Genomic DNA, 26,883 nt, shown 5'->3' with positions numbered 1-26,883 from the left:
CATCTTCAATGCACATGCAGATCCACTGAGGAACAGCAGTCTTGTTTCCCCGCAGAGGACTAGTAGTCAGTCCAATAATCTTATCTTCTGTCCTATGTAGATATGGTAGATCTTAATAGCCCTATGGATGTGCAGAGTGCACATGGTTGTTTTTATTTTTTTGTTTCTGAGGTTTGGGGAGATAGGAACATTTCTTTTGGAATGTAAAGAAAGTACTGCTAACCTGTGGTATCAAAGATGAAACTGTACTAAAAACCAGCCTGTCTTCCAAGACCCCAAAAACAGGAGTCACTGATGATAGCACCTGCATGTTGTTAAGCAGAACGGACCAATATTTAGAACAAGCTAACTAGCTAATGAACCGAGTTTCTTTTGCTCCTGGAATATCTGCACGCAGGTGGCAAGTTCCTGTAATATACTACTCAGTCATAATTGCTTGAGAATTTTTTTTTATTAGAGTTTTGAACTGTAGGTGCTTTCTGTAGCTTTTTCAAATTTCCTGTGATGACCTATAAGCTATCTGAATGCAGGCACAACTATTTCTGAATTAGTATTTGCACAGGGAACTGAAGTTGCCCTTTTAATGTAAACAAAATATTACATTGTTTACAGCACACAACCTCAGTGCATGCATCTAACATGCTGCCATTTTTCCTTTTTTTGAAGAATTCACAAATCTTAAAATTGCTAATTCTGAACATAAGGGGGAAAAAAAAGAAACCCCCCCATCTCTTTCAGGCACTCCATTATTTTTTAAAATGGATGAGGCTAGTGGAAGTAATACAGTAACCAGGCACAGGAGTTCCAACCCGCGCCCCCCTCCCCCCAACACAATCCTTAAGAATTAAAAAGCTAGCTGGGGAATAGAAGAAAAAGCTCACAAGTTTTACACAAAACGTTGTTTCCATGTATTTATTGCGAGTTCTACTTAAGCCTATTCTGAAGGGAAAATGTTAGCTTTTATTAAATCACCTTTTTTCTTCTGTCAGAATCTCACAGTAATTGCGCAGTATTGTAATATAGGGACTGGAACTCAGGACTCGAGGATTGTTGTCTGACCTCAGGCCACGTGTACCACCATTTGTTGACAGTGTGGAGGCTGAATGTAGGGTTTTGAAGCAATCTGAGCTTTCAAGACTAAAGGCAATATAGAAGTATTACTTTCAGCTACTCTCTGGCTGCTGACTTTTAAATGCTGATCCCTGATGGATGTGAAGGTTAATAAAAATCTCAAAATCTCTGCATTGCATTAGGTCTAATGGAGTCAACAGAATAACTGGTAATAGGGTCTTAACGCTAGACTGTATATGAAGTCGACTGAGAAGCTAGCAACATTATTATTCATTGCTAATTATGATGCTTGGACCTTCAAAGCCCAGTACTTAAGGACAGTGTCTATAAATGCAAATTAATGGAAAAGAACTTTCAAAATTGGAAATGAAGTGGAATTTACAATTTTTTTTTAGCTCAAGAATTCCATGCCTGATGTAATAGATACAGAAATCTTTCTAGATTTCAAGAGCATATTTCTCTCTCCTAGAAAAACATCTTTCGCATTACAGTTTTGCTTCACGACCCTACTAATAATTTATCAATACTACTGTACATTTGTTACAGTAGTGCAGGGACACAGCCAGGCGCCCAGAGCCCAGTTAACTCCTGATAGCTACGTGACTGTGGCTGCCAGGAGCAGGCACTTGTTTCCCCTCCACTATAAGTTGCACCTGACTCAGTTCAATGGAGCAGGAAGTAGCCTGCAAACAGACCAAAAGGAAAATTTTAATCAGTTAAGAACTAAAATATTTAAGTGCTGGAGATATTCTGTTTATGGGAAGATTAAGGATAGAACTAGGAACCTATATACCATGTGTGATCTCAATAATGGAAATGATTTTAGCAACACACACAAATTACTATGCTACATGTACACAACAAGACTACCTGACCAACTGAACACTAGAAATCTATCTTACCTTAAGTGAAATAAATAATCAATGCATTAGGTGAAGGAAAGTAACTACTGAATAGGTACACAGTATGGAGGTCTGACCATGTGTGTACTACACAAAGCAAGTGGCAAAGCATACCTCTAACTGGGAGCTCAAAATTAGACAGAATACTCTGGAGAGGAACATCCTGGCATTAGGCAGAACACCCTGGTGAGATTCATCATGCTAGAAAACCAGAAATGATACTGCTCAAAGTGTCTAACAAAGTACGTGAGAGCCATATTTTGGTAACTTACCTATTAAGCATTTATTGAAGAAATGGAAAAATAAGAGTATGACAAATCAGCTAACATTTAAATCGTGGCTTTCATCCCAGAGAATCTCAAAGTACAAGTTAGAATCACTTCATGAGTTACTGAAACGAAGTCTTATCTAATGTAAACTGTGCCATGTTTCACACAGGATATCATTTGGCAACCCAAAAAAAACTGTTTTGGAGTCTAGAAGTGAATAGGGTATTCAACTGAAGTTTCAGAAAAATATTAAAATGGTAATTTATCACAAATACTGTATTTCTATAGCATCTGTTATGTTCACAAAAGTTCAGAATGCCCTGTTCTACATCTGCTTCATTTGGAAAGCCCAATAGGAACTTAGCCCAAGGTGTCATGGATACACGTTAGGATGATAAGAGGTCTCAGAAGTTAGTGAAAACTAAGGTAATGTTTTGGGGGTTTTTTATCAGAGGATATTAAAAAGATACATAATAGAAACATACAGAAAAGGAAGATACCATAAACAGTAAACCAAAACAAACAAAAATACATACAAAGTAAGGAAGCAACTTTTAATGGAAATGGTAAAACAAAAGATACATAACAAATTAAGAAAACTACTTTTAATATCACTGAAAGGCCATTATAGAACTGACAGCTGGGGGACAGCAACAGAAAATATAATTGAATACGTTAAATAGTTATTGTGGCCTGTGGGTTTTTCAGAAGTCAGTCAACAGACAAAACCTCACGGCTTTTCTTGGAGACAGTATAGTAATGTGATTTGTGTTGTGACTTTAAATAAGAAAGTGAAAATAACCGTGTTGGTCTCGGGGGAAAAGGATGAGGGAAAGGACAGAGTGCCTCCTATTACTCATGCTGACACACAGTTTGCTTACTTTGATTTCAGGTCTAGAGTTATCCTATGAAAACAAACAAACATTCTTGGTCCCTGATTTATGGGGCCTCAGCGGTAAGATCAGTTCCTGATTGTTTAAGTGCACCATACCAACTAACCTTTTTCTTTAGATTTCCTGTCTTGTTCTCTATCTCTGCTTTTGCTTCTGTGCTTGTATGATTTCCGATCACGACTCTTCGATCGTCTCCTATCCCGGCTGCGAGACCTGTGTTTTCTTTCTGACCGATCATGGCTTCGGCTTCTTCGTCGATCTCTACTCCTTACCAGAGAAAATTTAAAGGGGAAAGAGAATATCAGCTGATGTTCACAGCTCAAGAAAAAGAGTGCTTTGTCTTTCACCAGATTGCCATTCTACTCCTGTCTGGTTCAAAAGGATTAATACTGTGAAAGGTCAAGTTTTGCTTATAACCCTCCCCTTTTGCAATTAGTTATCAATACTTTAAAATCTGCATCCACTTTCTTCTTCATTTGTTCAAATGCCACAACTACCTGTGTCTAATTGACAGTTCTTGGGAATGACTAATTAAAGAAAATAATCTTTACAATGATAAATACTTCAGCTATACTTTGAAAGCATGTGTCATCTTAGAGCTGATCTCAGAATACACATACCACAGTGGATTAGATTTTGCACCAGCCATCTTTCTGAGTTACTCCCTGAAAACAGCAAGAACCGCCACTACATGGAGAAGTTTAATGGAACTAACAGCCAACACATCCATAGAATCACAGAAAATGGGGGCTGACCTCAGGAGGTCATCTCGTCCAGCCCTGTTTAAGACAGGACCATCCCCAACTAGATTATTGCAGCCAGGGCTTTGTCAAGCCAGGCCTTTAAAACCTGCAAGGATGGAAATTCCACCCCCTCTAGGCGACCCATTCCTGTGCTTCGCCACCTTCCCAGTGAAAAAGTTTTTCCTAATATCCAACTTAAACCTCTGTTACTGCAACTTGAGACCACTGCTCCTTGTTCTGTCATCACTGAGAACAGTCTAGGTCCAATGTGATTCTTGAGTTCCTAATTTTAAAGAATCAATTCCTCAAAGCCACACTCTGCTCACTGGATGCTCATTGTTTTGAGCATTCTTTTGCTTTGGTAGCATTTCAGACTTAGTTTTTCATTTTGAAGTCTGTATTCAATGATGCTCGTCCTACACTTGCCTGTAAACAATTTAAAATGCAAGGAAACCTGCTAAACATCATGCAGTTGTACACCATAAAAGATCAGTACACTTCACTGCTTCTCTAACCAGAATGCATTGCACACACTAGTGGTTTCTTGATTTCCTCCACTCTAACCTCAACAACTCTCATCTACCATCACTGTAGGGACTCTCAATGTTCTGTTCTTTCCATGCACGTGGTTCTCTGCACATTCCACCCCATTCCCTTTTCCTCAGCATATATCTCCCCGCCCCCCTGCGCTATCGATTCTGTATGCTCCAGTCTCCCTTTGCATTTCCCAGTGTAACTATGCGTTCCTTTCCTTACATTGCCTGCTTCCCATGCTTTTGTCGCATAATTCTTCCCCACTTACTGGGGTATCAGGCACCCACTGCCCTCCAATTCTTTCCATCAGTTGGGTAAGTCTTTCAGAACATCGACATTTTATAAATCTGTTTTTGTAGGTCAGGAAGAGGCAATTTAAAGGGCACAGTTAGAGGTGGTTGAAATTGCTATACATAATCAGATGCCAGAACTCCTACATTTTAGCAAATATCAGCAGGTTTTTCCCCACTGATGCTCTGAAGATTCCTTCATCAAATCCAAAATTCAGATGTGGCATTGAAAAGTTACTATGTTAAAGGTAGACAAATGCCTTCAAGATGAGTGCAAGATCTCCCTTAACTTATCCAGCAAACTTACCAGCAGAACTGTTCCTTTACAAGTTCAAAAGTCCTCTAGATACACAGGTGTACTTGGTAGCCGTGTTGGTCTGAGACAAAGACATACAAAAAACTAGAACTCTTGGTTCCAAAATGACACCTTTTATAAAAGAGTTCTAGTTTTTGTACATCTCTAGATACACAGCTCACAAGTAGAAATTGATCTCCCCCGGAAAAACCCAGCAGTTCTGATTTGAGGTACCTGCTTCGCCTTCTTTCTCTGCTTCTTGATCTTTTGTAGTCCCGTGATCGGCTGCATCTTCTGTCAGATGTTCTGCTTGAATGTCTGCTACGGGAACGACTCCTTTTGCGCCTCTCTCTGTCACGAGCTCTCTCTTTTTCCTTTTCTTCTTCTTCACGCCTTCTCTTCCGTTCCCGCTCTTCTCTTTCACGCTCTCTCTCTTTCTCTCTTTCTTCTCGCTCTTGCTTCTCCTTTTTTAACCGGTCATCCCGCTCAGGTTCTTCAGTTCTTTTTCTTAACTTTTCCTTAAAGAACAGCCAAGTGTAAGGATTAACAGAACAAAAAAAGAAACTGCTCAAGTGAAACTATGAAACACGACTAATTTACTACATTTGAATGAACAATGCTTAATGTTCAAAAACCAAAGAACAGCTTGCTTGCTTTCTTTAACACATACACACAGAGCAGGTGTTTTTTTTGTCACTTTGGTACTTCCTAAAACTTAAGGGTGAAAAGACTCAGAGCTCAGACAAGTGCTGTGGGAAGAGGAAGGGGAAAAAAAAACCATTCTGGATGTATGGAGAAGAACCAAACAGAAGAGTAAGTAAGGTGCACATGCCTGTGTGTTTTAGGTCTTATCTAACAAAATAACCCTCAACTCTAGTTTGGTACTTTAAGCGTTACTATAAATAATTCCTATGTGAAGTTACTGCTGTGCATTAAATTATTTCTATTAAAGCAAATTTCAGTATTAGCTGAAGAACAATGACAGAACATGGAAAAAGATAACCACACGCTGTAGGAGACTGCCCAATGTGTCCCCCTGCAAATCATCTTATGAAAGGGGAAGAAAACCTCACTTCAAATATTTTAAAACAGAGAACCCTCAGGTTTCTCAGCTCTCATAAATCCTCAGTAAACCAAAGCTGGATGTTTCTTGTGTTTCAGGCTCCAATTTTTTGTTGTTTCCACGGCTCCTAGTGGCTGAAGCTCAACTGGTGAGCTTTGCTCCCAAAAAGCCTGATTTCAGTGCTCTTCAGAGCAAATCAAGACTGGAGTCCCTCCCCAAACAACGTGATTTCTAATGGTGTTGGGTATCTTCCAAGCCTCTAGTAATATCAGGGGTTCTACTGCAGACTTAATATTTAACGTGCTTTCAACTCAGAAATATACTTCTTACAGACACAATAATATCCCTATAAAAATGGTCAGGTATGCAAACCCCTTTCTCTCAATCTTGTGTCAATTCAAATACTTCAGTATTGTCCCTCCCTGGTAATAGATGCAAGGGAGTTCTGCAATATCATGTATTTCAGGAGAGTTCACTAGTCATGTCATCTCTCCCATCTACAGGGAAGAAACAAGCCTAATGGTTAAAAGCTAATATATACAAACAAACAGTTTTTAATTCCAGTGATTTTTTTTTTTTTTTTAGTGATAGGCCTGTCATATTTGTGATACTGCATTCTGGGATAGCTTCACTGAACCAGAAACTATGAAGAGGGCTATATATCAATACAGGAAAAATATTGTCAAAACAAAATTGATAGCATCCTGTGTTGAATGCTAGCGAGAGCTGAGTAAGTAAGAGATTTTAAGATTACTCAAGCTTTCATTCTTGGCTTCATACTTCGGGTAATATTTCCAAAAGTGACCGATTTAGGAATCTACATTCATTCAAAAAATGACTTGCACATTTCAATGCTCACAATCCACTGAAAATTGTATGAGGGGTGATCAGAAAGTTCTAAGACTTAGCCTTTATTTTACAGAATAGTGTACAAACAACATTTTTGTGAGCTGTCCCCTTCAAAGTAAACTCCCCCAGATGATATGCACTTGTCCCAATGTTCCTGCCACTTTTGGAGGCAATGCTGGAAGTCTTCAACTGTGAGTTTTTTGAGTTCCGCTTTCACATTCTTATGGATGGCTGGAATGTCATCAAATCTCCTTCCTTTCAGCTTCATTTTGATTTTTGGGAACAGAAAAAAAATCACAGGCAAGGTCAGGTGAATACGGAGGGTGTGGTATCACAGGAATGTTTGCTTCAGCCAAAAATTCTTGAATGGAGACAGCAGTGTGTGAAGGAGCATTGTCATGGTGCAGAAACCATCGAGCATTTTCATACAGCTTGTGGTGGTTTCTTCTAACTTTATCCCTCAGTCGAATCAAAACCTCTTTATAAAAGGCCTGACTGATTGTTTGATCACTCAGTACAAATCCCTGATGAACAACAAACACCCCGAACATCAAGTCTTAGAACTTTTTGATCAAACCACATACTTGTTACCTTTGAATTATTTACTATTTAAAGTCAGTTCTTCAATACCAAACAGCCAAACACTGAAATTAGGAATCTGTACGTAAAAACACCTGCATTTTGCCAACCATCTGGAATGCAAATAGTTAACATACAAAAAAAGGTATTTTTTTTCCTTTGATCATCCCAAGTTATACTCACTTTTAGGTCTTCTACAGTAGCTTTTATTTTAGCATAACCCATGTGCTGCTTCCCCATCAAGTGGTCGTCTACCCTGGACTGTGCATCTCCTACAATTAAAAAGGCTCCACAGACTTCACACACTTCCATCTGCTTTTCTTGGGCTGCAAAGCTCTCAATCGTCTGTAAGAGATAAATATTGGTTAGAAGAAAAGTTCTGACACAAAGTCTGTCAAGAGGCTTTGCACTTCTTACCTTATCAACTGCTGCAGTGCTGTCAAAAGAATTCCACCTTTCAACAAAGCTTACAATTACCTTCTTTGTCTTCACAATAATATTAAGTAATCTACATATTATGCCCACTATGAAGAACACAGCAAAAACAAACCCCCACAAACTGCTAGGTTTAACATGCTAATTGAAGGCACTGCACAGACTATATGAAGTCTGTACATTACAATAAATACTCAACTGTATGAGACAGAAACCAGTTCTGACTCTTCTCTTCATTGTGAAGGATACAGATGCCTATTAACTGCAGCTAGACCTAGCTGCATGATAGTATTCAACGTTAAATCTAATTTATAATGCATTAAGGACAATTTAAAGACAGGCCATAGTAGATACATGTGTACAGAGATGCCTATTCAAAGATTTCAACAGAAAAGTTTTGGAGAATTAGAAAAACACTGGAATGCCCAAAATGAAAAGGAAGGTAGGTCTTCAAGGAAACTATGGGAATGTTTGAAATATTTTAATACACTACAAACTCACTACAACCTAAATCAGAAGTTACTCCCATGTAAGGTTCATATGCTACATTGCACAAATGTAAGTTCTACTTGTAACCATGAACAAAAAGCAGTCCAAGTGCAGTATCAGAGCAAGGTGTCACTGAAATTTAGTTTAACTTCACACACCAAGTTCTTTTCATAGTCTAAAGCTAGCTATTTACTTCAGTTTCCCCAACTGTAAAAGTTAGAGATAAATCTGTTGCTACCTAATAGGAATATGCTGCTAAGCATCTTGAAAACAAAGGGAGCCAAACTCAAGCCTTAACAGCGTATGTACACCTCCAGCAATCTCAAAGGAGTTGTATGTGTACATGAAAGCCACTCAAATTGCACAAAAATAAATAGGTTAATTAACTTCAAAAAAGCCTTCTAAAATATTGATGTACAAGAAAGTGTTAAAAAAACCTCACCAAGAACAAAGTTTGGTGAGAACTGGAGCTGGTTGGAAAATTTCTACAAAAATGAAAAAGCCATAAAGAAAACACGGATTAGCAACCTTTTACTAACAGCAGGCTATTCCTTCTGACCTAGCTGATGCCACAGGCTGCCATCCCCTGCAGTGCCCCAGTTGTTCCTGCTGTGGACAGAAGGGCTGATCTTCTCTCCCCTCAACCCCAATGCAGGCTGCTCCGAAAAATATACTGAGGGACCATTTAGAGGGGCTAATTTGGTAAGCATAGCCAAGAAACGTCTGAATTAGATGTCTTAGACTGACTTTTAAAGAATGCCAGAACAGTAGCTCAGAAGGGTCAGTGAAATTAATGAAGTAAATGTCTTCTAATTCAAAGGTCATTGAAAGGATAAAATGTCGGTATTTAAAAGCTACCGCAGAGCTCATCAATGCCTGCAGGAGAAGAAAAAAAAAAAGGAAACACCATGCTCCTTGTGTTTGAATGATAATGGGTAAACCTAGAAAGGACACATGGTGGCGTTGAAGGAATAGAAATGATTTAATTTTCTTTACAGGAGGCTGAAAGGGTCTTCCAATTTAAGGCAGTTTATTTAGCTCAACAAATGCTGCAATGAAAGAGGTTGAAAAATTAAGTTTTTAGTAACTGGACAAATTGTCATATTGCTTTCATCTTAATCAGGTCCTGTTCACCATCCCTCCCCTCTCAATACTTTCCAACTCCTTACCTTAATTTAAAGGACAGAAAAAAATGAAACTGCAAAAATGCTTATAAAATTAAATAATATTTGGGAATTTTAACTAATCAATACACACTCACACCACCAATTTAGGTACATCATAGAATATGAATTTCAGGATATGCCGACACTGAAAATTAGAGGTGTGTCTGCAATTCATGTAGACAGCTGTGAGCTAATGAAGGTATCAATGCTAAGCTTGCAGCATAAGTGTGTGGTCTCCAGCCCTGGGCATTTACCCCAGTCTCATGCCATCAAAGCTGAAGCTCAACTACTGCTGGTATCAGAATTAATAACATTAAGGCTAGCTCTAGTATGTTTGCGTGACCCGCACACAAACTCTGAATAAGAGAGTGAACCTACCTTAAAAGAGTTTAGAAGGAAAAAGTTTTGGATGAAGTGTACAATCTTGATCAAGGCTACATGAAGTCTTAAAGACTGACACATTAAAAAAAAACCCTCTCAGAATCAGCCTCAGTTTGATTACAAAGGGAAAATATTTTGACAAGAAAGTAATACTTTAAGGTCATGTTATTTCTTTCCTTTTTCCCCAGTGAATTCTGGAAATTAAGCTATTATGTCACAAGCATATATTTGTTCAGGTTCTCTTGCTGAGCTCTGAAATAACCGTAACAAAAACAGCTCATACAGGTCTTACTTACTGAAGTTGTAGACCTGAGCAACTCTCTCTCTTCCTTTAACTGTTCAACAAGTTTCATCATTCCTTGGGCCTCTTCCACTTTTCCTTCTGAACCCAATTCTTCAATCTGAAGGACACAAACACACACGCAGTCAGACTCTCTCAAAGTGAGCAACTGAGTAATACATTCTGTTTTAGAGAATTTGACTCACTTGTTGCAGTAGTACATCGATTTTATCAGTTAACACTTGAATCTTCTCTTCATTTTTACCAGTAGGTCCAGCTGCTTGCTAAATGTTAAAAATGAACACACACAGAATTAAGTCCCTACTCAAAAAATAAATGGATAAACAATGCAGTTGATCAAAATCTCATTAATTGCTCAGTAAAGAAACAAGAGTAGGGGCAAGGTTTAACTTGAAAACTTAAACACTCAGGTCAATTGATAGAGTACCAATCAGCACATGGCATTTTATCTGGCAACACGGTAGGCAACAAAAACAAAACACTTACATACACCTTACTTATATATCTGAAAATACTACAGGGGAAATTTAAAAAAACGCTATACCATCACTTGGGTGTTGATAAAAAGGAAACATTAACTTTTAACCTTGTTTTGGTGCCGGTACTTTCCAGGATTCTAACTCTTGGGTCCTAGATCCTTAGAGCAAGAACGACAGACCACCTCCCTTCTTAGACTTCAACCTCTGACAGTGGCAATGGAAGGATGGAGCATGAGGCAGGCCTAACTGAGGGATTCACTCCATCCTCTGCAGATTACAAATAATGCCTTTAAAGCCCTGCTTGCCTCAAAAGTTTTTGCATGTTTTCGTTTGGGGGAAGTCTTGTGAAAAGGCATGCCAAGAAGCACCTCAGCCAGGGTTTAGCAACTAGGAAGCTAGATCATGCCTAAGTCCAGCAGAATCCACAGGTCAGTTGTATGACATGTTCTGAGACTAGCTAGCTGGTCGGGGCTCTGCACTAAACCAAGACATGACAGCTAGTTCCTTTATATAAGTGTTTCCCAGTGTCCAGGTGTGCCATGGAATTTTGGGCTGGAGTCATGCCCCCTGCTTGCTGCCACTGCGGACAGACAGACAGCATGGCTCCAGCCAGTGATTTGTATCCCTGAGCAGTGTTCAGCCATTCCGCCTCTCCCCCCGGGTCCGTGCCCAGCTGCTTGTCAGCCTCCCCCCCCCACTCCGCATTCGCCAGGGGTGCCACAGGAGAGGCCTGGTAAGTGTTCCACTGGAACCAAAAGGTTAGGAAACGCTGTTTTATATGACTGGCAGTGGTAACAATGTGGTGGTCACAACAGTCAATTTGGGATGTGACAGCCTGCTTAAGTGGAGTCAAACCCACACTGCCAACTACTCTGAAGAGAGGCATGATCCCAGACTGTTCTGGGATGGGGACATGCCATCTAATTTTGGACCTGTTCTTTTTTGCCTAAGAAATTCACTGGACCAGAAAGGAGGAGCAAGTTCTAGTTTACCTGTTCAGACACTCATCAGGGAGTGGAGAAAGGGGGGTACGCAGTCCTAGGTTCTAGTCCTAGCTCTACCCCCCTTACTAGGATATGATCGTACTTGCTCCTTTCTTCCAAATAAACTTGGCTGGAGAGGGCCCCTCCTCCCCAGCAGCCTGGATTTTCTTCATGGAGGCAGGAAAGGTGGGTCTGGATCCTTTCAGCCAGAAAAGGGAACTGGGCCATATTTAAAAAAAAAAATTACTCCTGCACTTACTGGGCACTAGCCTTCAGGAGAGGGCTCTGGCATGTGAAATCCAAATGGAGGGAGATACCTTGCAGGCGTAAGATGCCTCGACTTAGTTCTACAAAGGAATTTAATTGACTTTCTAATTGCCTGGGTCCTAGTCAAATAACAACACCATGTTCCTGACACATACAGAGTACAGGGGGGAATTTCCCTTGGCTGAAAAAAAAAACTTGCAAAAAATTAGCAGATTCAGAGTAATCAAGGTAAAACTCAGACTGCCCTAAATCTAAAATGCTGATGCAGGACTACTTTTTCACTGTATTCCACAGAGAGAGAAAGATCAGCTTTTAAAGTCTGCAACTTGCTTGTCCTTGAAGATATTAAAAAACAAAACCTGCTCTCTTTAACCAGAAAGATTTCCCACAGGCCCAAAAGGCCATTCCATCAATTGTGCCAATTAGGCTCAAGCTGACAACTGTTAAAAAAAAAACAGCCCTTCAAGAAATCAAAAGGAATAGAGGATTTATGTATATTGGACCAAAATCATTCCAGCCATACAGCAATTAAAACATTCCAAGCAGCTGCACCTAAATATTGAAAACAGAAATGAAGATATCATGACTATAGCATCCTTTTTTCCTTGACTTCCAGATGATCAATGCTCAAAGTGCACATTAATACTTTCCATACAGCTCTCAATGCATTCACTCAGCAGCAAGCACCAAGAAAACCTGAAGAGGCCACCCTGAAGAACAATTCTTTGGTTTAAATAAATGATTTCCTACTCACTCCTGATGACTGCTGGTTCTGGGAGAGTGCCAAACGTGCATGGCCTCTTCTAATCCTACGCTCTACCTCTGCAAGTAAGCTCTGTAAATACCGAAGAAAGTCTCTTTCATAGCCCACTTTCATAAATCGAGAACTCTTCTCATACCTGATTAAAGACAGACATATAAAAAAATTACTTCAAGCTCATGTCTTGTTCAAGAAAACACATGAAAATTGCTACAGTTTATCAGCTCAAGTAAAAATTACAAACCCTTTGTATTATAATGAATTTTAAGTAAGTCTGCATAAACGATTATTTTCTTATTGTCTGGCTGCTCAAACAAGAGAGCAGAAAAACAAAACTGAAAATAATGCAATGTATACTCACTGTTTACGTAGATTTTCGTCATGTATTTTTTCACAAGGACCTAAAAACAACACAATGAAAAAGACTAAGCAGAGTCTCTTGAAAGCCACAGTAATCAACTTTAAATATTTAGGCTAGGATTATTTTTGTGTTCCAGGACACAGCAAACAATTCCAATGGGTCTCAGGAAAACAAAAGAGTGAAGCTAATGTATTTTTATGAAGCTGTGTAAGCTGGCCTTTTGTATCTAATTTATGCTCACTTTTGAGGGACTTGCAAGATAATTTAAAGTGTAAAAATACCAAAATTCTGCAACATTAAGAGAACTAAAAAAAAAAAAAAAAAAAAAAAGGATTTTCAAGACACAAGCCGGAGCAGAAATCCACTGCATTTCTAGCACAAAAATATTCCAAAACTTAAGTTTTCAAAACCATGCTGTCACAATTATTTAAGAAAGGACTCAGTGTACTCCAAGGATCTTCAAAGGCTAGTATAATTTTCACTAAGTCATTTTTGCACTCCAAAATCTGCTCAGATTTTGAACTGTATTATAGCTTACCAGCCAACTAAAAGTTTGATTTCAAGTTTATAATCAGACAAAGGCAGTAAGGACTCCATTTCAGGTCTGATATGCACAGTAAATTGCACCAATTATACTACTAACCTTCCTAAATCTGTCTCCTTTTATTAGTGTGGCCTTTTTGATTTTAAATTAAAATGGCTTCCCATACAACGCAAGCTAAAGCAAAGAAAGAAATCCTCAATCGGAATAAGGGCATCCATAAGTGCATTGTCTGATATACTCTAACAACCTTCTAGAGTACAAAAGTCCTAATCCCATATCAGCAGTTTAGGGAACAGGATGAGATGGAGTAAAAAATCAGAGTAAGCATAGCTACTGCTGAAATTAAGCTACTGGCAAATCCAAATAAAAACATTTTACAAATGTGATTACTAAAAACTAACAAACAACATGAAAAGACGAGATAATGGTAAAAACACTATTCCAAAGGGAAAGTTGTTATCAAAGGTTGCATCTTAACACTGAATTTTAATGACAGTGAGTAAGACAAAAATGAACACTTACCTAAATCAGAACGCGTATTTGTAAATAATTCAGCTGGACAAAACCCACAAAGGTAGTATTTACAAACCTAAGAGAAAAAACAGGCATCATTTCTCTTTGTATTTGTCACTAACTGCCCTACAACTTCATTCTATGATAACAAGTGAAATTCCATACTTATTTCTGCAAGTCCCTAGTTCGAGAATTTAATACACACACACCCCCCTTTGTGGTACCTGATAGCAGCAAAGACAAAACATGCCTTTCCGGCAATAGAGCTATAAATCTTACTTTCCATTGCAATATGGTATTCTTTTATTTTGTAAAATATTATATTCTCACAACCTCAAACAGTTGTCAACTGGTCACAGCCCTGAATGACTACACAGAGTCTAACATTTCCCAAATGGATGAAATCTGTCTTTCAGGAACTTTGATGCCTGAAATTTTTGGGACCTGTCAAGACCTAGGAGGAAGAAAGAGTCTGGCAATGGAAAAACTGTAACTAGTCCTTAGCCCATCTATGTAGACTTTGTGTTCACCTCGCATTCATTCACCACTTAATGGCTTAGGGTATAGGAGATCTTTTGGATTTCAGTCCAGCCTCCTGCTTCAGGTAAGCAGACTTTGATCTGCAATTCTTATTATTTAAAGGCTGCATAGTTACCACACTTCTTTGGGTTTTGTTTGCTTGCCTGTTTGTAAAGGCTGCACAGCAATGTCTTTACGATGCTTCAATTAAATGTGATTTGCAAAGAGGGAGAGGGCTTGTGCTCTAGAAGGTCAGAGACTGTTTAGATTGGAATAAGTAACCCAACAATGGAAGAAAAGATGATCAAACAGGAGTCAAGAAAGCTGAAAAAAACAGGAACTTGAATGGATTTGAATTACACTGTAAAAACCGATTTGTTTGTTGTAACATCCTTAATATGAGTAACTAATGACAAAGTGCACACAAGAAGCATTTGTTACAAGGTTCTTTGCCCACACCCATAAAAGGAGGGCATGCCCCATATAAAGACCACCAGCAATCGATATCCCTGGTCAAGTCCCCTTCAAACTCTTTTTTATACAAGATACAGCAGGAAAAAAACAAAAACAAATGACAAAATGTCACAAATTCAAATGTCACGTTTAACAGAGTCCTCACTACAGCTTTTTGCCCAAAGTTAGTACACAACTACCTTGAAATACTTAACTTTATAAAGACTTGTCTTTACATTTCCCAAATATTTTCCAGGCTACAAAGGTCTGAAGTGTAGGAGATAATCTTAATCTTTCCTAATATTCTTGCTGAAGAAAAGAATAACTAAAAGAAAAACAGTCTTATGCCCATAATCACATTGAAAACCAATCTAAAAGGGCTATGCTTTTCTGCCAGCAGCATTTGATTGAATTTGCCATGTTATAATAATTTCTCCCCTCAACACACATGCCAGCCCTGTAAACTCAACCTGGGATATGGAAGCCAAACTTCACGTCACTACAAGCAAGCATTTCAGCAGCTGAAAATTATTCAACAAGTCTGCTGATATGTGGGACAAAAAAGAAATTCATTGTATGGTACAAATGTTAGCTCAGTGATATAAGTTAGTAGGTTTTTAGAGTACAGTATTAAGAACAGATTTAGACTTCAGAGGCATGGTCAGCTCCAAGACTACTGCATCTCGTAGCACACTGTGGGAAGGAGGTGAGCAGCCTTCAGTGGTGAAAGAACAGGTTAGGGGCTATTTAGAAAAGCTGAACATGTACATGTCCATTGGGCTGGACATGATGCACCCAAGGGTGCTGAGGGAGTTGGCTGATGTGACTGCAGAGCTGCTGGCCATTATCTCTGAAAACTCATGGGGGCGTCAGGAGAGGTCCTGGATTATTGGAAAACAGCAAATGTAGGGCTCATCTTCAAGAAAGGGAAAAAAAAAAAAAGAGGATCTAGGGACCTACAGACCAGTCAGCCTCACCTCAGTCCGTGGAAAAATCATGGAGCTGGTCCTTAAAAAATCCATTTGTAAGCACTGCGAGAAGAAGGCAGGGATTAGGAACAGTCAGCATGGGTTCACCAAGGGCAAGTCATGCCTGACCAATCTGACTGCCTTCTATGACAAGAAGACTGGCTCTGTGGATGTGGGAGAGCAGTATCTGTGATGTCCCTTGACTTCAGCAAGGCTTTTGATATAGTCTCCCACAACATTCTCTCAAACAAACTAAGGAAGTTTGGGTTGGATAAATGGACTGGATAGAAAACCGGCTGGATCACTGGGCTCAAAGACAGTAATCAATGGCTTGATATCTAGTTGACAGCTGGTATCCAGTGAGTGCCTTGGGGGTGGGGGGAACAACTTACTGAAAAGAAAATGCTGGCTCTCAAGAGGAAGCCAGCAGTCCTGTGGGTGCTGTGACAGCCCACCGGGGCAGGGAAGGGGATCTGCCTGCTTGAAAGGCTATCCCCCTGCCCTAATTGGCTGTGAGGGCTGTCTATCATGTCTCATCCCTCTCCATCAAGGGGCAGGGCCATTTGACAGCCAATCAGCAGCAAGGTATGGGACCACTGGGGCCCCTTAGCCAGATGTTGCCCGGGGGGGGGGGGCAAGAGGAAGCACCACGCTCTGCTCACAAAAGAGCTGCTGGACCCTGTGTTCTGCCTGCAAAATCGGGGGCAGCCACCCCAAATTTGGTAGGTCTCTACTCATAAGGTTCATTAAGGAGAAGCACAAAGTCCTTCACTTAAGATGGAAAAATGGCATGAACCAGTACAGGCTGTGGACCAACTGGCTAAGCAGTAGGGCAGTGTGAAACTTTGGCAGCTGTTTCGTTTTGGAGATGTTTCGGCCCATTTTGGGGCTCAAAACAATTAATCTGAAATAAAACGGAAGGCTCTGAAACATCTTTAAAACTAAACAAAACAATCCAAAATGTTTCAGAGGCACTCTGGGAAGTCCGGTACAGCCCCACAGCCCTCCTTTTAAAGTGCTGGTAAGCTGGGGCCTCGTGGGGGCTGGGCAGTGCAGCCATGAGGGCTTTTCCCACAGCTCCTTTTGCTGGGTCAGAGGCAGGCACAGCTGGAGGAGCCGTGGGAGAAGCCCCCATGGCTGCCCTACCTGGCCCCAGCCTCCTGGCACTTAAAAAAGAAAAGAAGAAAAAAAGCCCTGTACTCATTGGCTGCAGCAGCAGTGGTCGGGGTCTCTGAAGCCTTGTGGCAGAGCCCCCCACCACAGTGCAGGGCAGTGGGGATCGCTCCTCCCCCTGCTTGGCACCCGCGTGGCAGTTGTTGTGTTGTGTGGGTGCAGCGCGGCTCAGCAGGGCATCACGTACTGTCTGAGAGCTGGGGTGCTGCGCGCTGTCCGCACAGCATGGCTATATCCCTACTCCCTTACCAGGCAGAGTATTAGCAGAATACAAACTTCAACCTATAACCTGGCCTGCTGGTTTGAATAAAGCAGAACTTCTACTAAAATAGATTATGCTCTTGTTTAGGGATAACACAAGAGTTGCACCTCAAGCTAAACACTGCAGTGAAGGCAAACCTTAAGTGATGATCAGCAGTTAGTTCTACGTACAGTACAGCTATTACATTACTCACCTAGCCCCGGGGTTTTTTTCCCCATTGTTCCAAGAGCACCAGATTTTGCTTGGTTACGTTAGTTCCCTCTTATCATTAGTCTTCCATTTTAAAATAATTTAGACAACATCTTAATCTTAGAATAACTAAAGATGAATATAGAGTAATGCAGGAACCTCAAAAAAAAAAAATGCTTTTCAAGCATCCAACAGATGCATGAATTCTCACTCTGCAAAGAAAAACAGAAAGTGTTTTTGTTTAGACAATTTACTGTCTGTCTAGGGAGAAACAGACAAATAGCCTCAATTTTCTGCAAAGGAAGGGTCCCCCCCCAACTCCAAACATACTCTTCCCTTGCATTCAATCTGTACTTGTTATAAAGACCTTGCCTGAATAAAAGGAAAAAAATGAAGTAAAACTGCCTGTATCAGGCAGAAATACTTAGAATGTTATCAGGCAGCCAACTCCCTCCAAATAGGATGGTTTGTGAGGCCCTTTGAAAAAAATCTGCACTTAAAAAAATTATTCTTCACCTCCCTTTCCATGAAGCTAAGTTCAAAAGACTTTGGATAGGTTGGGACATGATATGCAAAACTGGGCCCTTGATTAACTGAACTGAAAGGAACTGGAAATATGTACATGAATTGCTAGCAGGAGAATGAAACAGAACTACTCTTGCATCAACTCACCTAGGACATTCACCAAAATAAGTCTTGAAAGAAATCATTAACTGCTATTCTCCAAAAGGAGGAAAAATTGGTAATAGCCCAACTAAGAATTTCAGAGTTACTCTAAAATAGAAGCAGTGGATCTACCTCCAGGTGAGTGTGATAAACGAAGATTTTCTTCAAATGCAATCAGTCATGAATCTATTTGAAACAGACCAGCTCCAGGCCTCACTTCTTCCCCAAAACGAACATTTCTACACAATAATTTTTGGGGTGATGTTCATGTTCCATTTGCCACCCCCCAGTCTGGAATTGCCACCCCCCAGTCTTAAAATTTCAATTAAATTCTATTTAATTGAAAACATTAATAATAATGTTGGTTAGCGATTTTTTTTTCAGAAGCTATTGTAAAAATACCCACAGCTAGTTTAAAAAATTTGGTGAGATGCCAGATAGCTAGAAATCAGAAAAGCAATAATTTGACAGTACTGAGCGGGGCTGGGGGGGGGGGGGAAGAAGAGGGATGTGGGGGGAACACTGTAGGAGGTTTATTTTTGTGCAGCTGTTTGGCCCCAAGCAACACACTGGGATGTTCCTGTGTCAAAATTAACTTTTTTTACTTACTACTTCTATTGCCAACAAGTTAAAGCAGGAGAGCAAGACTAAGATGGCAAAACGCAAATAACGACAACAATTTTAGTGAACAAAAAGCATAGAATAAATGGAAAAAATCCTGGTCATACCCTACCCACTCTCCCTTTCAGCATCTGCTCCCCGCCACTGTGACACAGGATACTGGGTAAGACAGAACTATGGTATGACCCAGTAAATGGCAATTCTTATGTTCTTAAGAACTCCAAAAAAACTGGCAAGTCCAGTTACTGGTCTTGACTGTTGCCGCTAGAATAACTTTAACACTCAGTGCTAAAAAGTGCAGTTCATATATCCTCACCCATTAAGAAAGCTCCTTTATTGCAATGGTGTAGTTGTAGCCATGTTGGTCTAAGGACATAGGCAGACAAGGCTCTTTGGGTAAATCCGTTATCTTTTATTAGACCAACCCAAATAGCTGGAAAAAAAAAAATCTTCTTTGCAAGCTTTCGGGTACAAATACCCTTCATCAGAGTTGGTCTGTGCTCTTCCTGAATGGAGTAGTAAGAAAGCTGAAGCCAGTTTGAATGTGAGAAAGCCAGTCAGTGAAGATGTCCCCTTTTCATGGGGACAGTTATGCAGTTTGTGTAAACTGGGGGGGAGGGGAAGGGTGATTCCTCCTCCCCTGCAACCTTTCACCCACTATCTCAATTCATATTTTCACTGACCGGCTTTTTCACAAGCATAACGGCTTTTGGCTTTTATACTAGTCCATCCAAGAAGGAACACAGGCCAACTGCAGGTGCTTCCTCAGCCTGACAAAGGGTATTTGTACCCAAAGCTTCCAAAAATGATTTTTTCCACCTATCCAAGTTGGCCTAATAAAAGATATTGGATTTACCCAAAGAACCATGTCTGCTTTTATTATAAGGAATCTTCTACTATTTACTTCTGAACAATGTTTCTATTCCTCTTCTTACCACCCTAGGAAGAAGCTCTGCTTACTTTGGACTGCCAATTTCTGGGGCTTTTTGTCACGTATAAGCCACTCCATTTTTTTCTCCTCAACAACTGTTTTCGCTGCAATGGGAAAGCTTTAATCAAAACAGAGGTTTCTGCAGCATGTCATATAAGCAATCAGTCTGAATCTAGCTGACCTTTTGGAGCAGCTCATTTAGCGGTCAACCCCTATTTAATTGAAAACAATTTATCTCTGCCACTTCCATACTTAAACTAAATTTTGCAAGCTGCTTTGGTGCACAGGGTACACCTAATCTTGTTGAGTAATGTATGCAGAAAGCATTAGACCTTAACTTGTGGATTCTACTAAGATTAAGATGGAAACCTTGGAAGCACTAAGGGGGCAGGATCATACTTTCTCTAATTGTTCTTCCACATCTTGTCACATAAAGCAGAAAGACGCAGCCGTGCATTACAACAATTTATTTCAAATGTGTTAATGCTGTGGTTATGCACTGGGGATAACTGAAGTAATACAAGTATTTTGGGGGGGGTTGTAAATACCTGCAAATCTAAATTTTTTATAGTTATATGGCTCCACAATGTATCAATGATCATATTATACCTGCTACAGTAATTATAACAATCAGGGGATAATACCAAATTCCCCTCCATACTTTCATTTCAACACTCACAAGATCTCTCTAACAGCTTTTGGAAGGCCAAAATATATATATAGTCATTAATACCAAAAATGTATTATTCTTTCAACTCATAAAAAAATAGATGCTACTATCATGACTTTCTTCCCATCCAATTTCCCTTAAAATTTCAATTATGGACCTAGCTAAATGCTTACTATTGTGTTTATAACCACACTGCAAAAAAACAGATAATGCCCCCTAAACCCCCCCCCGAAACTCATTTATATAGTTCTTCTGTGAAATGACGCTTTTCTTTTTCATGATGCACAGCCACTAACTAGAATAAAATAATGAGAATATCAAGCAATATTAGACTCCGTTCATGGAAAACTGAGCTATTAATTGACATTTTTGGGACTACCACACTTAACAGTAATTAAGAAATTTAGACACAGGTTACAACATTTTTCATTCTAGAGTTAAGCTACTGTGGTATATAAAAATGCTGCTAGACAGTCAAAGATATATGCTAATTACAACTGCAACACAGAAATTTTAAACCATTTCTTTAAAAAGAGAAAAAAGTCTAACCAGACTTCCCCATCTCAGGCTTCTCATTTCAACAGAAAAGTGATTCTTGAGATCCTTTCAAGTCTGCCAAGGGACGCTACACAATGTTAGCACTGCTAGGTGTACAAACATGATTCAAAAGTTAAAAGCAGAGATTTAAAATGGGAATCCATAGTGTTAAAAACATTCTGACCTGCTGTGGTCTTTGAGTTACTTGCAACAGAATTGCTCTACTATTTTTTAGCCAAAAAGCAAATGAAAACTAAGAAAGAGCTGGGATTTTCTGAGAGGTGCCTTGATTCTAAAAATGTTGAGAACCACTGCAACAGACATTTGATGGGTGGAAAGCCACAGACACTTTCATCCAGTCGCCTCAAACTTGCAAAATATTCATCCACATGTTCCAGTGAGGTAGATGAACATTATCCCTAATTGTACAAGGGAAAAAAAAAGACATTAAATTGTCCATGGTACATACAGCGATGAAAGGTTTGCCTACATGGGAAATTTACTGGCAAAACCCTAAGACCAAGACTCCTTGGGTGGACACTCCCACTCCTTGTAACAATCAAAGGCCAATAACTGGCACAGACCTCAATATGTCCCCCTCTCTCTGTCTTTCTGAGAGGATTAAAGCTGTGGTTTTAGATACTCTATATGCATCAAGCCGATTTAAACCCTAAGGCTGCTTGCAGATGTTAAAAAGCTGTGCTTTACAGAAACCAGCAACGGGTTACTTCAACCTGGCTCTGCAGCATCTGTAAAAATTGGGCACTTCAGTGGGGCTTTTTGGCACTTTTAGTGAAAGGTGATTCAATCAGCTATTAGGATAAAAGCACCAAAAAAGCCACACAAAATCACCTGATCTTTCTAGACGTCAGTCAGGCAAGCAAGCCAGGTTAAAGCAAAGCAGGAACGCATGGGGCTTGACACGGGAATGTGCAGAGTTTAAAGTACCTTTTTGGGTTTATTTTCTTTTAAATGTCTGCAAGCATTCTAAAACATGCCCTGCAGGCATAAAGAAGTCTCTTTATCAAAATTTAAGTTTTAAATTTACAGAATGTTTGCAGTTCAGTGGTTTGAGAAGATGGCTTCTGTCAGTCACTGTTACCCATATTTGTTTGTTCAAGTATCCTCAGTCTCCTCCAGTAGCTAATATACAAGACAAGAAATCATCACAACCTCGTTAAGGTACCATGCACTGTTCCATAGGACAAATACAACAATATTTCTACCAAACTAAGTGGATCACTGCATATACCTGAACTTGGTGTTCCATACATTCACCTCAGCACAATTTAAGGTAATGGTACAAAACTTAGTAAAGCTTGAAGCCTCTTTTCTAAAGGCTGACTTTATAATCTATTTCCAGTCTCACTTTATAGCACCAGTCTTAAATATGCTTTAGTACTTTTTTCACCTTGTATTCCATGAGAGGATCTATTGAAATGGAAGTCCATTTTGATTCAGTCATGACATAAGACAGAGAGCCAAGTAAGATTTTATTTACTACTGATCAGGTTAGGAGGAATACAGGATAAGAGCAGTGGTGTTTAACCTTCAGCCCACACCGCTGTTATCTGGCCTATGGAGCTCCCCACAGGTTCCAAAATTTGATGGTGGGGGAACAGCAGCAGCATTAAATGCCACAGCTTCTAGAGCAGCAGCAATTAACACTGCTACCACTTTCCAATCATAACATTTTGGACCAGTGAGGCAATCTGTAGGCTGAATGACGTGTGTAGGGTTCTTGCGTGGCCAGATCCAGTGCATAGGGACAGAGTAGCATGCTGAATCACACCTGTGGGCTAACCCCACGCGCTTGATCAAGCCTGCAGACTGTGCCTGGGCCACTCTTCCCGTCTGCAGCACCAAATGTTTAAGCATCATTGAGTAAAAAATTGTTTTAAATTTGTAATAATGACTGCCTCTTACATAAAGAAAAATGGTAAACTGTTAATCTTATATCTAGAACAGTCTTTTAGCTAGCTACAATTCTGAAATACAGGGGGAAATGGAACTGCAAAGCCTTAAGTCAGTGTAGACTTTTCTCTTGTAAAGATAAAGTAAAACTGCAAGTCCTCCAAAAAAATCCAGCCAATCACAGGCTGCCCTGAAATTATTATTATTATTTTTGAAGATCAGCTTGTTTTCCACTGGAATTGCAAACCAATACTTGATTACTATTCATATAATATGATACTTATTGCTTTACTTCAAAACTCGTTTGCATTTTGTTTGAACAGATTAGAAAAAGAAGCAGGATAACAAAGTGAGTAACCTCAGCACTCTTATGACAGTTGCTTAGTGCGTTGAGTAGAATTGCCCTTTTCGACTGTTTTAAAGACCCAAAAACAATACATTTTATAATGCTTCCAACTCTAGTGGAAACATGCCCTTTTCAAATGCTAACAACATTCAGTGCTTCAGGCATGGTTCTTTTCATCCTCCTCCTCCCAACATCCAAACTATTCTCAATTATACAGTAATGGTTCTCAACTAGCAGGAGACAAGAGTACAGCGTCTAATTACAGTTTAGTTGATTTTTTACTAAACCCAGGTGCATACAGTCTTAAACAGAGTCTTGCTTCACGCTTACCAGAACTATGGGGAGAAACAGCATCTTTAATATTAAGATCTGCTGCTGTAAAGCATTACTCTCATAGGACATTGCCTTTGAAATGTATGCAATTAGTTCTACATAGCTAAACTTATTGATCAGAATAACAAAGATTCAGGTTTCCTAAAGCAGTGTCAGTATATATATCCAAGTATACTGATCAAGAAAAAAAAACCCAACCCCCCCTCATTCCTTTGGCATCCTTTCATCTACGGGAGATGGTGGATATTGCAGGCTATGATATAACCATAAAAAATAAGTAAAAAGTAGTTGAATTAATGTTGCAGGAGGAATTAAAACAGAATTTCCCAATTTTAAAAAATTGTAGTATTATGAACCTAGCTCATTATTAGCTAGAAATTAGGCATAACTAAAAGGAAAAAAACATGCACAAGTATGCTTCTGGTAGGTACCACCAAGCTGACCCTCTAGGGCTAGGTGAAGACAGTCAAAAAGCCCAAAGTCAAGAATTATGTGGTTTTCTGTAAGTGGCGTAGTTTAGATCAGTAGCAAACAACGCACATTCGCCCTTTGGTGAAGGGTCCAATCTCAGACCAGGTTCTGTCATTTTTAAGCTAGCGTGCGCACACTGAACTTCTGTTCCGTTATGGGTATAGATTCGTTTCCAAACACTTGTACCTGTAAAAGTGTAGTGTCTGTACCAGGCCTAGGAAGCATGCACTTTACTTGCAATAATGTATGTGTACAGTATTCAATCAAGACACCAACATGGTGCTTACACAAACTGCATAAATAGCCCCACGAAAGCATAGATTTCATAGACATTAGGGCTGGAAGGGACCTTGGAAGATCATCGAGTCCAGCCCCCTCCCACCCCCCAAAGGGCAGCTGGGGTCAAAGCAGGTGGGGGCAGATGCTGTACTTCGCCTGCTGAAATAAAAATAGCCTGTGAATTTTCTACTAGTCAAAGGCAAGCTAACAAAGTGACAAGGGGACCTGCTTCCAGGTCAATAACGCTATCCAGCAGCCTCAACTTAGGTATCCAAAGGCCTGTTACAAAGTTAAAAGGTACATTTCTCAACAGTACTAGTTTGACTGGTAGTAATCCTCTTGGACTTGATTGAAAAACAGGACAAAACAGAATGGAACATATTTTCTCCTCCCCAAAAACCCCCTGTTACCTCCTGTTATGTGTAAAAAATTGTCTTAAAAACAAAGTCAGTGTGCATCCCAAACTCAAGACCAAAAGAAAGTATTGAACTATATACCTGATTGAATCAGGACATTATCAGATGAAATAACATAGGTTGATATTAAGCCTGAAGGCCTAAGCCTTTTAGAAGAATCAGTGGCTCTTCCCCAATTGTTAAATCTAGGAACTACATGACAAATAATACATCTGATCAAGCCATTTCCAGAGGTGAACTTTCCTAAATCAGTTTAATTTTCCAAACCAAGCCAGATAGAGGCCTTAACAAAGTCTACTTTACATGACAAGTTTCTAAAGCTTAAGGCCCTATTTGAGACTCCACTCACATTTCATTGATTTTAAACGGGGAAAACAGCGCCCAATCTCACGGATCAGGTGCAAACCAAGTAAATATAAAGCTTTTCTCCCTTTCCATGACTTCAAGAACTTCTTAGGACAGGGGATCTCAAAGTCCATGATACCGCAACCCCCCATGATGAAAGCCAATGAAATCCACAGCCTGGGGATCCCGCTCGCCCTGGAGGAACCGCTTGTGCCTGAGTGGGACACAGCGGGGAGTGGCCAGACGCGAAGCCAGCGGCGCGGAGCGGTGGCTGGGGAGGGAAGGAAGTTTGTGACCCCCTTTTAAGTTGATTACGACCCCCAGGGGGGGTCATGACCCACAGTGTGAGAACCCGCATCTTAAAATAAAATACGAAGCGGAAACGCAACACGTTTCAGCAACCTCAACCTCAGCGCTTGCTCGTTACCAAGCAAACCCATTCATCGCTCCACCTGCCGTGTCTGGGATGCCTCTTTGCCCCTTAGTAAAACCCCTAATGAATGCTATCCTCCAGCACAGACTTCACCACCCAAGTACCGCAAACTCCACGAAATCCAGGGGACTGCGCCGCCCTGACTGACTTCACAGCACAGTTCCCAGGCTGCGGCCGCGACAGGATGTCTTCCCAGGGCCAGGTTAGCCCATAAGGCGGCCCCTGCGCGCCTCTGCCTACGGGAAGGAAATGTCACAGCCATGTGCGAGGGGCATCCGCGGCTCTCCCGCGAAACAGCAACCATAACTGTGGGCACGGGCCAGAAGATGTGGCCTCTCCCAGAGCCCCGACCCCACGGGCAAGGCAAGGCAGGACAGGGCCCCCCCCACATCCACCGAGAAGCTCCCCCCCAGCAAAGCCCCGTGCAAGGTGGCAGGGGGTGGGGGTAAAAACACAGCCCCCACTCCAGAGAACCCCATGTGCAATGTGACCCCGGCTGGGCAGAGGCAGGGGAGCCGCAGGCCCGGGCGCGGGGATGAGGCAGGGCCAGGCCAGGCCGGGCCGGGCTCATCAGTCGCACTCACGCTCTCGTGGTCCCACCGCACGTTGCTGCGCTTCTCGTCCGGGGCCAGGTTTCGGTCCCGGCCCATAAGCTCGTCCAGGAGCTGCGCGGCCGAGATCATGGTGTCCGCCTGCCCAAGGCCCCCGCGCCGCCCGCTGCTTCCTTCCTTCCTTCTCCCGGCCCTCCCCGCCCGCACTGCCCGCCCGCGAGTGACAGAGACAAAATGGCGGCAGCCGGGAGCCTTCCCACAATGCCCCGCGCCTCCCGCTCGGGCCTGTCGGCGCGTGGAGCCAGTGCGAACGCGCTCGGGGGGGCGGGGGGCTGCGGCCCGGTGCGGTTGTGACGCGGCCTGAGCGGGGGGCGCGCGGGGGCCCGGACAGGCTTCGTTTTGATGACCCGTAAGCAAATTTTGCAGACTTTCGTTGCCAAATCTTTGCCTTTGCAGACTTTTGGGTTTTTTCCAGACGTCTGCTGCAAAATGTTGGGTTCCCCTGAAGTGTGGGACCCTGTGTGGTCATCTGGTTTGCCGTCCCTAAGGCTGCCGCTGCTTTTAAAGAAGGGCAAGGCCTTGGGTTCATCCCTGCTCACTTGCTCTGTAGGGAGTAGCCATCGCCGTGTACACGGGGGG

At 41.1% G+C, this 26,883-nt stretch overlaps 1 protein-coding gene across 4 annotated transcripts in view; it reads right to left on the bottom strand.

Moving 5' to 3' along the window:
- Nucleotides 1–26,471, bottom strand: part of LUC7L3 (LUC7 like 3 pre-mRNA splicing factor) — a 30,331-nt gene extending 3,860 nt beyond the window's left edge. For 2 of the 4 annotated variants that reach the window (XM_090061478.1, XM_090061480.1), the window contains exons 1-9: nucleotides 26,278–26,469; nucleotides 14,177–14,243; nucleotides 13,111–13,150; nucleotides 12,744–12,888; nucleotides 10,446–10,523; nucleotides 10,256–10,360; nucleotides 7,672–7,833; nucleotides 5,232–5,515; nucleotides 3,242–3,402 (exon numbers count right to left, since the gene is read on the bottom strand). In XM_090061478.1, the coding sequence (XP_089917604.1) occupies nucleotides 3,242–3,402; nucleotides 5,232–5,515; nucleotides 7,672–7,833; nucleotides 10,256–10,360; nucleotides 10,446–10,523; nucleotides 12,744–12,888; nucleotides 13,111–13,150; nucleotides 14,177–14,243; nucleotides 26,278–26,376 (1,141 nt within the window). In that variant the 5' untranslated portion in view covers nucleotides 26,377–26,469. Of the gene's footprint in view, nucleotides 1–3,241; nucleotides 3,403–5,231; nucleotides 5,516–7,671; nucleotides 7,834–10,255; nucleotides 10,361–10,445; nucleotides 10,524–12,743; nucleotides 12,889–13,110; nucleotides 13,151–14,176; nucleotides 14,244–26,277 lie in introns of all 4 variants that reach the window. The other 2 variants (XM_090061479.1, XM_090061481.1) reach the window with 2 other exon arrangements.
- Nucleotides 26,472–26,883: the final 412 nt, after the last annotated feature.

This window comes from Crocodylus siamensis, chromosome 8 (genome assembly GCF_052110815.1).
Source record: "Crocodylus siamensis isolate JL-2025a chromosome 8, ASM5211081v1, whole genome shotgun sequence".
NCBI lineage: Eukaryota > Metazoa > Chordata > Crocodylia > Crocodylidae > Crocodylus > Crocodylus siamensis.
Note: the sequence above shows the minus strand (reverse complement) of the source record. Positions and strands in the feature narration are given on the sequence as shown.